General features: G+C 42.3%; 1 protein-coding gene across 2 annotated transcripts in view; it reads left to right on the top strand.

The window, feature by feature from the left end:
* The window catches only part of Ubqln1 (ubiquilin 1), a 39498-nt gene extending 28373 nt beyond the window's left edge, over nucleotides 1–11125 (top strand). Inside the window, exons 7-11 of one of the 2 annotated variants that reach the window (NM_026842.4) lie at nucleotides 3957–4099; nucleotides 6376–6459; nucleotides 7613–7728; nucleotides 7888–8053; nucleotides 9253–11125. In NM_026842.4, coding sequence (NP_081118.4) covers nucleotides 3957–4099; nucleotides 6376–6459; nucleotides 7613–7728; nucleotides 7888–8053; nucleotides 9253–9405 — 662 coding nt within the window. In that variant the 3' untranslated portion in view covers nucleotides 9406–11125. The remainder of the gene's footprint in view (nucleotides 1–3956; nucleotides 4100–6375; nucleotides 6460–7612; nucleotides 7729–7887; nucleotides 8054–9252) is intronic. The other variant, NM_152234.2, reaches the window with a different exon arrangement.
* The last annotated feature ends 1301 nt before the right edge of the window (nucleotides 11126–12426 follow it).

The raw sequence follows: 12426 nt of genomic DNA, 5'->3' as shown, positions 1-12426 counted from the left end.
GGACCTCTGAAAAAGCAGACAATGCTCTTAACCACTGAGCTATCTCTCCAGCCCCTCACTTGAATTAACTCTTAAGATAATATATTTATTATATATAATGCATACTTGTTATATATAAATATGTAATAATTCTACATCTAGAAGGTTACTGCTACATGGTGATTGATATCCTGTTTCCTCCCAGGGCTGGAAGTACAACTCAGATTCTATTCCTTTAACCAAATATCATGTGACAGTAGATTTCAAAGAGTTAAAGAAGGCCAGGTTTGGTGAAGGCCAGCATTTGAGAGTCAAGGGGTAGAGCAAGGGTGGCCTGATCTACAGAGTTTCAGGACAGCCAGGACTAAACAGAGAGACTTCGGTGAGGTGGGAAATGAAAGAAGAACAGACATGTTTTACACATAAAAGGGACAACTTCACCTTAATGAACCTCAAAAGAGCCTTGCTACCTATCTCACCATCTTCTCATGGGGTGTTTCTAGAATTCTCTTCTACAATTACTGCATATCTAGAGACACAGGAGGTAAGGCCCAAGCTGGTTCTAAGGTGACTTAAAAGCCTGCTAATTTCTTATAGCAGACTGGGTATGGAGGTTACTTTTATTAGACTAGTCACTATAGCTACCTTTTAAAAATACCTTTAAAATTTATCTCTCTATCCATGAGTATTCACAGATGTGTGCTGTGTGGCCATGTGGCCACAGAGCCCGTTAGATCGTCTGGAGCTGCAGGCTGCCCGACTTAGGTGCTGAGAACCAAACTGTTCCTGAAAGCACAGAAGCGCTCTGACTGTTGAGCTGTGTCTCCAGCCCCCGCAGACACCTTTTCTTAGCTATTGAGAGGACTGATAGTTCGGTGCCTGTGCTTTCTCCTGGGGCCTGGTGACGACTTAATTCTCCTTTTGTGAAGCTCCATCTGTTTGATGGTCCCAACACTTTTCAAAGGGCTGTGTGCCAGGGACCAAGCACCTCTCTCGCTCATGTATGTGGGCTTCTAGGGGTGCCTACATACCCTACCAACTGCCAGCACTTGGCATATAAATAAGGAGGAATTGAATCATGAAGGAAAAGTCCTTTATTACGAAGGGAAAACCTGTAGTAAAGAAAGGATTCTTGTATTTTGGCAGAGGAGTATAATGATATGAAATGATATCCTGGATGCAGAATCTAGTTCCAGACAGTGTCATGAGGTTTCTGAAGACAAGACGGGTCTGTAAACATTGGAGTCACATCATCTTTAAATGAAGAAACTGCTCTGTGCTCTTACTTGCTTCTTACCTTTGGAGGAAGATGAAGTGTTCTCACTTTAATGGCTCAGGGCAACAGCTTTAATCAGATGGCCTCACTAGGAGGCTGTTGGCTTTGTTTTTGTAATAGTGTGTTATCTACAGTGACAACTTTGCAACTTTTAAGTTGGGTCTTTAATGTACCATCTTGATGCTTTTAACACCTAATGTTGAGAATGTCCATCAAAAGAAGTTAAATAGCAAAAAGACTTATTTTTCCAGTGCAAGCATGCACGCCATAATACTTGGGCCTGCACACATTGGCTCTGGAAACGGAGGGATCTTAAAGCCGGATTGGCAGATCTCGTGTAAACAGTACAGTACTGTTTTAGGGTTTTGCACAGGAGTCAAGACGCACTGCAGCTCCAACTGGGTCAACACTAGATCCTCAGCAGCCTTCCTTGAAAATAGTCTTGCCAGCTGGTGGTGCCACATACCCTTAATCCAGCCCTCAGGAGAACTCTAGAGTTTGAAGTCAGTCTGTCTTACATCGTGGGTTCCATGACAGCCAAGACTGCACAGAGACCTTGACTCAAAATAGAGTGGTTCTGTGAAAAACTGAGATGGTTTTTGTTTTTAAGATTTTACTTTATGTGTACACATATATGTATACTGTGTGTACCTGTGTGTGTGGATGCCCTGGGATGGTTGTGAGCCTCCATGGGAGTGTTAGGGATGGAATCTGGGATATCTGCAGGAGCAATAGCAAGTACTCTTAACCCTGAGCAGTCTCCAGCCCAGAAGTTACATTTGTTTGTCCGTTCAAACTTTGTGATTCCCTTACAATCTAGAACAGGACTCTGTCAGCAACATCTTTTAACATTTAAGAATCAAGAAGTAGAGCTGGAGAGATGGCTCGGCGGTTAAGAATACTGATTGATCTTCCAAAGGTTCTTAGTTCAAATCTCAGCAACCATCTGACGCCCTCTTCTTGTGTGTGTCTGAAAACAGCTACAGTGTACTTAAGATATGATAATAAATAAATCTTTGGGCCAGAGTGAGTGGGGCTGGAGTAAGCAGAGGTCCTGAGTTCAATTTCCAGCAACCACATGATGGGTACAGTGTACTCATGTAAATAAAATAAATTAAAAAAAAAAAAAAGAAATCAAGAAGTAACTAGTCAGAATCAAGTGTTTAGATTGTTTTTTAGTTTTATTATTGGTGCTATGCCCACTGTTTTTTGTTTGTTTTTTTTTGTTTGTTTGTTTGTTTGTTTGTTTGGTTTTTTCGAGACAGGGTTTCTCTGTATAGCCCTGGCTGTCCTGGAGCTCACTTTGTAGACCAGGCTGGCCTCGAACTCAGAAATCCGCCTGCCTCTGCCTCCCGAGTGCTGGGATTAAAGGCGTGCGCCACCACGCCCGGCCCCACTGTTCTTAATTCTAAGAAAAACATCTGTTCTCCACATATGCCTCTTCAATATCCGTGTGGGTATTTGCCTGCCATGTGTGTCTGAACTGTGTGCATTGCAGTGCCTGAGGAGGCCTGAAAAGGGATTTGCATCTAGCACTGGCGTTAATAGGTGGTTGTGAGTTGTCATGTGGGTCCTGGGACTTGAACCTGAGTCCTCTGGAATAGCAACCAACTACTGTGAGCCATCATCTTGGTCCTGCTCCATTTTTTTTGAGACAGGGTTTCATTTTGAACCCCAGACTAGCTTGCAACTTGGCATTCTGCCTCAGCCTTCTGAGTGCTGTGTGCCTGGTTGGATGTTGTAATGAATGTCCAGTCAGCAGTGTTTATGCGTCTTGTAGTCTTTGATATGTACCAGGGTTTGGCATTTCATTTGGTAAGGTAATTCACGGTCTGCTGTGCCTTGACCCCACAGTATTAACAGTTTGCTTCTCTTATTTTACTTCTTACATGATTAATTTGCACTTGTAATTAAAAAAACCAAGATGCTGGAGTGACAGCAAAGCCGTATGAAGGAAGCAGGGTGGCTCCCTTGGTGCTGGGTTCAGAGCTCCTGTGCCTATCTGATAGGAAAGCGCCCAGCAGTGGGATCAGCAAAGCAATACTCATGTCCCTGGGCATTGGGTTTCAGTAGTCTCCAGTTACTATAAATATTTATTTGTAGAGAGTTTTCTCTTAACTGTAAAAACAATATTCACTTTTGGGCTATATAAAAACAAATTGTGAGAGCCAGATTGCTTTTGTAGGCTGAAGCTTGCCAAATTGTCTTAAGATATTTTTAAACTTTAGAGTGTGGAAAAGCTAACTTGAAACTTCAAAATATAGGAACATCACAAACACGGGACTCACAGCAAATTAGAAAGATGAATGGAGACGCTTAAGTGATAAAGGGGCACTAGTTCAGAATCCAGAATGAAATGAAGAATTAAATAGTTGGTTAACATTACACTGGCATTTCCCCCCCAGTACTGTGTCAGAACTCTTCTCTCTTTATTGAAGTAAGCCAACTTGCTCTTTTTGGGCCTCTGAAGTGTCACTGTCAGAATTCTTGTGCCTTGGAGCCATAACCAAGTACAGTAAAGGTTGATCTGAAAATAGAGCTTAGTAACTAGTACTGGTTAGCAACTTTATTTAGCTATGAACACTAAGTGTGGAGAAGGGGATGTAAAGTCACAATATATACTGTGTCTTAAAACATAAATGTGTGTCTTAATCTGTTTGTTTGTTTGTTTTTTTTGTTTTGTTTTTAAATAAATTTTTAGCTAGTATGTTCAACACCCCCGGAATGCAGAGCCTGCTGCAGCAGATAACTGAGAACCCACAGCTCATGCAGAACATGCTGTCCGCCCCATACATGAGGAGCATGCTGCAGTCCCTGAGCCAGAACCCCGACCTTGCTGCGCAGGTGAGCTTGTGGCTGTGCTGAGAGTGTTCTGAACTAAACAGGCCTGTGGTATCCTCTCCGCACGTTGGCTTGTGCTCTCTCAGAACACTAGAGATGTGGACACTGCACCTCCAGCTTTGGGGGCAGTTTTAGTTCAGATATACTTGAAACAATCTCATGTCTGCCATTTGTTGATGAGATGTACTTTTAAAAACAAAACCAGGCATTTTTAGGGAACCTGCTCTGATCACTGCTGCTCCCCAGTGTGGTGTTTGGTGCTAGCTCTCGGGGTGGTGGTTGTGGATGGAGATGGAGCAGCAGCACCCTTCCTGTGCCTGAACAGCTGGAGGGAGTACAGTGAGCACCCACGTGGTCACTGCTGGAGGAATGTAGCTTACAGTGTGCTCTGGGTGCTTACAGCACTCTGTTAAGTTTAAAAGCTTCTCTTCTTTCATTATGAAATGGTTTTTATTTTCAAAATCCTGCAGCCACACTGCTACAAGGGTATAGCAGATGTCGTTGAGGTAGGGTCGGTCCTTGGTGATGACTTATGTAACAACAAATACTTAAAGGACAATGCATCTGGATAATGTTAATCTCAAAACGTGCATGGTATGGGTTGTTGTGTGGTTTTGTGAATTTATTAATTAAGTGCTTGATGTTAATGCGTGCTAAGCATTTTTGTCACTTGGGTCCCTGAGATGTGGAGGTGTGTGAAGTGACCTATATTTTCAAGTATGTATTCAGTTAACCCTGAGTGTGTGCCTTATCCTTGGTTCCTCGTTAGTGAGCACACTCTTGTCTGTAGGGGACCTGGGTGCTTCGCAGCTGTTGTCTGCTAGCAGTAAAGCAAAACCCTGGCAGTCAAGGTGATGCCCTTATGATAGAGTCCTTCCCAGCTTACAGTGTGCTCTGATGCCGCTGCTCACGTTCATAGTGGGTATTCTTTTCAACTTAAATATTTAATTATGTTAAATGTAGAAACTGAATTGTGGAATGGAGGTTCAGGTAAGTGAGGAAAATATAATAAGTATGATAAATAAAAAGGTGTGTATGTGTGAGTGTGTGTGTGAGACAAGCTTTTTCTATACTAGTTGAGTAATTTAAGATGAAAGTAAATGTGGTAACTGATTAACAGCCTCGTAACAAACGAGCATTTGCCCGGAAGACTTAAAAAGAGGCGTCCCTGGCCTGGAGCAGGTTCTGGTAATTTGCTGCTTACTCTAAAGTACACTCTGTATCCATAAGACACCAACTGTTTCCTGCTTTGAAATTAAATAATCCACTTTGAAGGAGGGATGGGAGAAGTTGTTTTTTTTTTAAGACAGGATTTACATACAGTTGTTATTTAGTATGGTTGCCTAATTGAGGGCAAAGATCATTTCCTCCCCAGACTTTGGACAGGTAAAGGGGCCATCAGTAATCTTTGGGAAGCAATATGCAATTTGTCTTTTTTGAACCTTGTAGTTTCTGGTTTGCTTATTGTGCATGACGGTCTCACCCCAGGCAGTCACATCATGTTAATACTGGTCATACGTTGACGGCTAGGTGTCCCCCGTTTTTACTGTGGTGCTAGTGAAGTGGAAGCCAGACGTTAGTTAATCTCGGTGTTCTTTCTCATTTACCTCTCTGCGGCTTAGGTATCTAAGCACTTCCCTGAGGATGGCTGGTGCTAGTTTGGACTGGTTTTCACCTAGCAGCTCCATTTCTCTGACAAGTTGATTGCTGCTTTGTGGTTATTCTGGACCTAACAGCAACTGTTAGTGGTGGGCAGGCAGATCCAATGGTCTTAGACCTGGGTGTTCTCTCTGCTTGCTGTTTGTGTGTTGAAGTTTCTAAGCAAGCCATGTTTAAGCTGTTACATATTGATGTTTCTTTTACTCTGTAGTGTAGCAGAAAGCATATCTTCCTGAGAGCCTGGCACTCCCAGGTTTTTTCTTTTCAAAGGCAGAAATTCACACCTTTGTTCAAGGAAAAGGAGACAAAACAATTGCTTTTATTTTTTTAGGGCACTGCATGTCATCCATCACCCACCATTCTCGTTGAAAGAGAAGATGCCTGCCTGCCTGCCTTCTTTCCTTCCTTCCTTCCTCTCTTCTTCCTTCCTTCCTTCCTTCCTTCCCTTCATTTCTTCCCCTGAGCTCCTTGTGGATAGAACTTCCCTGCCTTTTTTTTATTTCTGTTCTCCCTCCCTTTAAGTGCCAATTTAGGCACTTGGAGGAAGGTAGAAATTAAACCAGGTACCTTACTTGTTTCAGATATTTCCAGTTAAAATTGTTTGAATACTTGCCCCATAGATGATGCTGAATAATCCCCTATTTGCTGGAAATCCTCAGCTTCAAGAACAAATGAGACAACAGCTCCCAACTTTCCTCCAACAAGTGAGTAAGAGAAGACGCTGCTGTCCTTGTAATGCTCTGCTTGAAAGGTTTGGTGGTGAGCGAGAGTGTCCTTCTCCGTGGCTGACAGATAGCACAGTGCACAGGAGCGTGTGGTTCCACCCTCTAGTAGGCACTGAGCCTGACCCTCCCGGACCATGTCACTCCTCCTATGAGTTGAGAACTGTGTTGCTTTTGCGCATGAGGATTTAGGGTTCTGAACGCCTTGTTGATATCATAGGCCATTTCCCTTCACTGTGCTAACCTTGAAGTGCATCTTTACACACACTGTACAGTTCGGACTAGTTTTGAGTGATAGGAAGGTGCTGCCCTCAGGTTGGCTTTTGTTGTAATGTCTCATTTTCTTCCAAATTAGTAGAATGCTTGTTCTCTAGGAGTAGACCTCATTTTCTCACAATCAGAATTAGTGAGTTGGTGTTGTCACCTAAGGAAGGTTTAAAAAAACACTTCCCAAGATTGTCACAGTGCTATTTAGAAACATAAAAGTGGTGTTGGTGTTTCTGAAACTGATAGTTGTCGGGGTTCTTACCTGGTTGAAACCACTGTTAGGCAGCAGGTCATTACCCATGGTTAGCGGTTGTTCTTGGTCTATTAATGCAGTGGTAGACGCTCCCTGCCAGCAAGTCATCACCACGGTTAGTGACTGTCCTTGGTCTACTGCACAGTAGAAACTCCTTGTCTGTCAGGTATGGGGATTTGAAAGCCAAGAAGCTAAACTAGGAGCGATGCATTGATTTCAGGTTTGCAATGGTTGTTTCAGATGGCGACTCCTAAGATTGTTAGAATAGCAGTAGACAAGACAAGGTCATCAGGTTACCACCATCTAATAAATTTGCATTTGGAATTGCGTAGAAAATGTTTTTCTTCTGTTGGAGAAAGGGGCTATGTGGCTTCTGGGATAGCTCCTCCTTGTCTTCACTCTGGAAACAGCTTTTATGGCAGGCTTGCTAGTAAGTCGAGTAATGGTTTGTGTATGGAATTTGCTGTCAGAGAGGAGGAGGGTTTCTTCTTGGGAAGAAATATGGTGTCTGGGTGTAAAAGGTTTTAGATTTTCTTCGAAATGTTGCAGAGTTGGAAATATGTGCCTGCCTTGCTTTCTGTTCTTTGGTAACCGCTGGGCTTCCTTCCTCCTCAGATGCAGAACCCCGACACGCTCTCAGCGATGTCGAATCCTAGAGCCATGCAGGCGCTGCTGCAGATCCAGCAGGGCTTGCAGACGCTGGCCACAGAAGCTCCTGGCCTCATCCCAGGGTAGGCGCATTTCTCTGAGAATATCATTCTGCCTTTTATTTTGGTTATTGAGTTGTTTTTAGTCACTTTTCAAAGTTACATCTGCTTGTTTTTAAGAAAATAAGCTAACTACTATTATGTTAAGGTGTGACCTGATGGGGTTGCCTGTGCTTTCCCTAGGTTTACTCCTGGCTTGGCAGCAGGCAATTCTGGAGGCTCTTCCGGAACCAATGCACCTAGCACTGCACCTAGTGAAGATACGAACCCCCAAGGGGGCACTGCTGAGCCAGGCCACCAGCAGTTTATCCAGCAGATGCTGCAGGCCCTTGCGGGGGTGAATCCTCAGGTGACGATGCGTTTCTCTACCCACCTTGCTCTCCTTTTCAAATTTTCAGATGAAAAGCACATTCAAGGATAATAAATCTAAAAACAAATTTTGTTGCTATAGCACATAACAAAGGAAAGAATTCTTCAATCTAATGGTATAGTATTTAGAAGTAGCCTTATAAAATATGAGTTTTGAAGTAATTTCTTCAAAGCCATTTGAAATAAGTTTTATAAGAGTTTATCAGGGAGAATCTAAAAATATTGTCAGTGTTTCAGAACAGCTCTATCTAGGCTTCCTATTGGAGCCTATCCACTGCTCCAGCACTTCCTGTGTGTTGTGGACCCTTTAGTGATAGTTTTACACCTGTGAACATTTGTTGTCTTTCCTAAGAATTTACCATTAAAGGGGCCTGGAGAGAAGGCTGGCTTGAGAGGGAGCACTGGCCATGCTTGCAGAGCGCCCAGATGCTATACCCAGTGTGTACGTGGAGGCTCAGAGCCATCTGTAATATAGTTCGTCATCTCCTCTAACTTCTGTGGACAGCAGGCATGCTATCAGGCGAGCTGGTGTTGTAATTGAAGTACACTTAGTATTAATACAAAGGAAAGTATCTCATTCTAAACTGTCTGCATGGTTCCTGCTACTTCACAAGGCTCTGAAGCAGTGAAATGTATCAAGCTTGCTTTACCTTTTGTGGGAAAAGAAAGAAGGGGTTTCAGGGAATCAAATCCAAAGCCCTTGTGTGTTCACTACAGCCTGTAGGGTTTTTTAAAAATTTGTTATGGTTTAGGAATAAACTATTCTAAAGTAAACTGCTAATCAGCTTTTAAATATGATAGATATTTATAAATTATTTTAAATCATATTTTGCTCATTTGAAGTAAATATGCACTACAAATGTAGGGTTAAATTATAGGCTAACGCCTGGAAGTTAATTTTTTTAAATAATTGCAGATGGTTGTGTATTTTAGATAAATAACTAATAAATAACCAAATACAAAAAAAAAATAACCAAATACAGTGGCTGTGTCTCAAGGCACAGTAGCAATTTAAAGAAAGCTCAGCAGCCCAGCCAGCATTATTTAGAAAGCAGTTGATGCTTGCAAAGGTGACCTGGGTATAGCTTAGATTGGCTCTCCTTAAATTGTTTTCAAGGTGACCTGGGTATAGTTTAGACCGGCTCTCCTTAGATTGTGCTTCATTGTTCTTTTCAACAGCTGCAGAGTCCAGAAGTCAGATTTCAGCAACAACTGGAACAACTCAGTGCCATGGGATTCTTGAACCGTGAAGCAAACCTGCAAGCTCTGATAGCCACAGGGGGCGACATCAATGCAGCAATCGAAAGGTTGCTGGGCTCCCAGCCGTCATAGCAGCATCTCTCTATCCTGAGAAAATGTAATTTATTTTTGATAACGGCTCTTAAATCTTTAAAATAACATGCTTTATTTCATTGGGATTCTGTGCTGTTATAAAGGAAACCAATAGGAAGTATCTGGAGGCAGAGTGCAGTACGACGGGCGGGTTTCTGTGTCTTTTTGGAACAGTGGGAATCAATGTTTCTTCTGGTTAAGGCTGCTGCATGCATCAAACACTTGGCATTTATTGTAATTTTTAAAAAAATATCACCTTTTCTAATTGGGTGAACAAATTTTTGTCCTGCATCTGTCCAACTAACTTGCTTTTTAAACATAACCCTATGGTAGTAATTTATGTAGAATAAAGGCATTAAAAAGCAGATCATTTGCGCGCCCCATGATTTCTGGTACAATAGTGCTTGTTGTGACTTTGGCATGCACTTTGCAAATGATGCTGTAAGATTTATACTCCTGACAATTTTGTTTATTTGTATACAATACAAATTATTGCACATTTCTAGGCCATCTAAGCAAAATTTCTGTAACTAAAAAAGTACAATAAGGATTCCTAATTGTGTAGAATCTTACAGCATCTTTGATAAACATCTCAGCAGAAGTGCCATTTAGTCTGTGTGGAAAATAAAGAAAAACTAACTCTGGTTATCTCTTTAGGGACATTTAATTGTACAGACAACATAATGTAACAATATCTCAGCATTATATAATGGCTGTAAATTACCTTTCCTTGTGCCGACTGGAGGAGCACTGTATCATGCTCTGATGTGTTTGCTGGGGCGTCCTGCTCCCCGTAGGTGTCGTCTACGCAGCATTGAGTTTATTGAAATGTCGCTTTCACTGGAAGTGCGGATGTTTCGGTTCTAATTGCCATATAAAAGTAGAGCTGTCTCTTGGGTTTATCAGCTTTCTCATTCATAGGCAATACCTCGATTTTAAATGATTAGTGAGCCACTTGTTTCTCAAGTGTTTGGCTAGTTCTATTAAGAAATAGTTGAATGTCGTGCTGTTCGGAGCCTCAGAAGGGGGTGGGGGAGGGGTGAAACAGAATCTATTCTGGATTGGGCCAGCCTGAACTAGGTAATACTGGCAATTAAGATTCTGTGAAGATTCTATGCATATAGTAGTGTCATTTGGGTGAAAAAGAGCCGTTTTAACAATTTTGAGTACGTTTGGCTATTCTATAGCCTCTTTCTTCCTTCCCCAAAGACGTTCTACTTGCCTAACTCTCAAACTGTTGGGGTGATACATTCCTTTGGGACCAGTTAAAATACAGCGTTAGGGTCGGTGACATATGTGACTGGCTCTGGTTCAGTATTCTCTTATCTTAGGTCACTGTAGTCTCTCTTGTATGGTTGCCCAAAATTATAATGTTAAATAATCTAAAGTGAGTTCAGACAAGTAAAATCAAGGGAAATAGAAGGTGAATTCTATAACTTCTGTAAGTTGCTTGATATTAAAAGGTTGAGAGGCAGGTTGGCCCCAGACTGTATACTTTTCTGACACTTTACCTGGGAAGAAAACATGTACAAAGGTCAGGGTGGAGGCATGACTGAGGAGGTCGGCACAGCCTGCATGTGTGTGCTCTCTCTGCCTTACGCCTCAGTCTGTGGTTGGAAGACTTTGTACTGGTGAATGGCAATATGCAGGTGGGGCAGTGTCAAAAGCAGTTTGATTTATTAATCTCCAAATAACAATAAATCTCCAGCTTTTACACTTGGTTGTCTCGCCTCTTTTGTAGAAAATGTCTTTGTTTTTTCTCAGTATGTCTTAATGTAAAACATATTTGCTTTACCTAGATTCTGTGAAAACTTAGAGATTTCTTTTGTCTGGGAGCTGGGGAGTGGTGGTGCACTCCTTTAATCCCAGCACTCAGGAGGCAGGGGCAAGCAGATCTTTGAGTTCCAGGATAGAGAAACAATAGCTCAAACAACAACAACAACAAATTTTTTTGTGGGCTCTGGGGCTTGTTTGTCCAGCACGGTCTTACTCTGTAGCTGTGGCTACTCTGAAATCCATTATGTGTCCCAGACTGGCCAGGAATCTGCACTGATCCTAAGTAGTGAGATAACAAATGTGAGCTGTCCTAACCTGCAAGGACAGAGTTACTGCAGTGAGCTGTCTAGACATTAGGTCTACTCAAGTGTGCTTTTGGCTTGATGTCTTCAGCTCACAGTAGGTTTATTTATAATGACCCCCATGTAAGAACAGCAGCGCCTGTGATTGGGACTCTTAGATGGGCAAAGAGGGCATCATCGTGTGCGTGCGAACAACATGGCATACGGGCATGAGGACAGCATGGCACACAGGTGTGGGGACAGCGAGGCATGCGGGTGTGGGTTGTTACGCTGAATCCTTAGAACACACAGAGAAACAAATGGGCATGGTGAAATTTAAACGCTAAACCTAAGTTACCAGATAGAAGCAGTCTTTCTAATCCCAAGCCAGGAGTAGTGCCTGTAACTAGGGTGGCGTACAGACTTTGAGGCCAGTCTGGATAAACAGTGAGATCCTAGGTGTCAGAAGAAGAAAGGGAAAAGTACTTTCATCATGGATTTCAAGTTTGGCTGAAACATAGTAATGAAAGAGATTATTACCATATATCCCAGACTAGCCTTGAGCTCACAAAAGATTCCCTGACCTCTGTGTGTTTCGTTTTAACAAATAGTATTTCTTTTTATTATGGGAAAGCAGCTGCAATAATTAAAGAGCCGTTGGGCAGTGGTGGCGCACACTTTTAATCCCAACACTTGGGAGGCAAGGGCAGACAGATTTCTGAGTTTGAGGCCAGCCTGGTCTACAGAGTGAGTTCCTGGATAGCCAGAGCTATACAGAGAACCCTGTCTCAAAAATAAATAAAATAATAAAGAGCCAGTAGAAATAGGTTGGAGTTGTTACAGGGCCATAGAGTATGTTACAGAGAGCAGAAACCTCTTCTGAGCATAGTTTATCTGTAGGCTGGGTCATAACAGTATGCCAGAGACTTACCCTACTCCTGAATTCTAAAGTCCATTATGGCTA

This window comes from Mus musculus, chromosome 13 (genome assembly GCF_000001635.26).
Source record: "Mus musculus strain C57BL/6J chromosome 13, GRCm38.p6 C57BL/6J".
NCBI lineage: Eukaryota > Metazoa > Chordata > Mammalia > Rodentia > Muridae > Mus > Mus musculus.
This window is presented reverse-complemented; position numbering and strand designations above follow the sequence as displayed.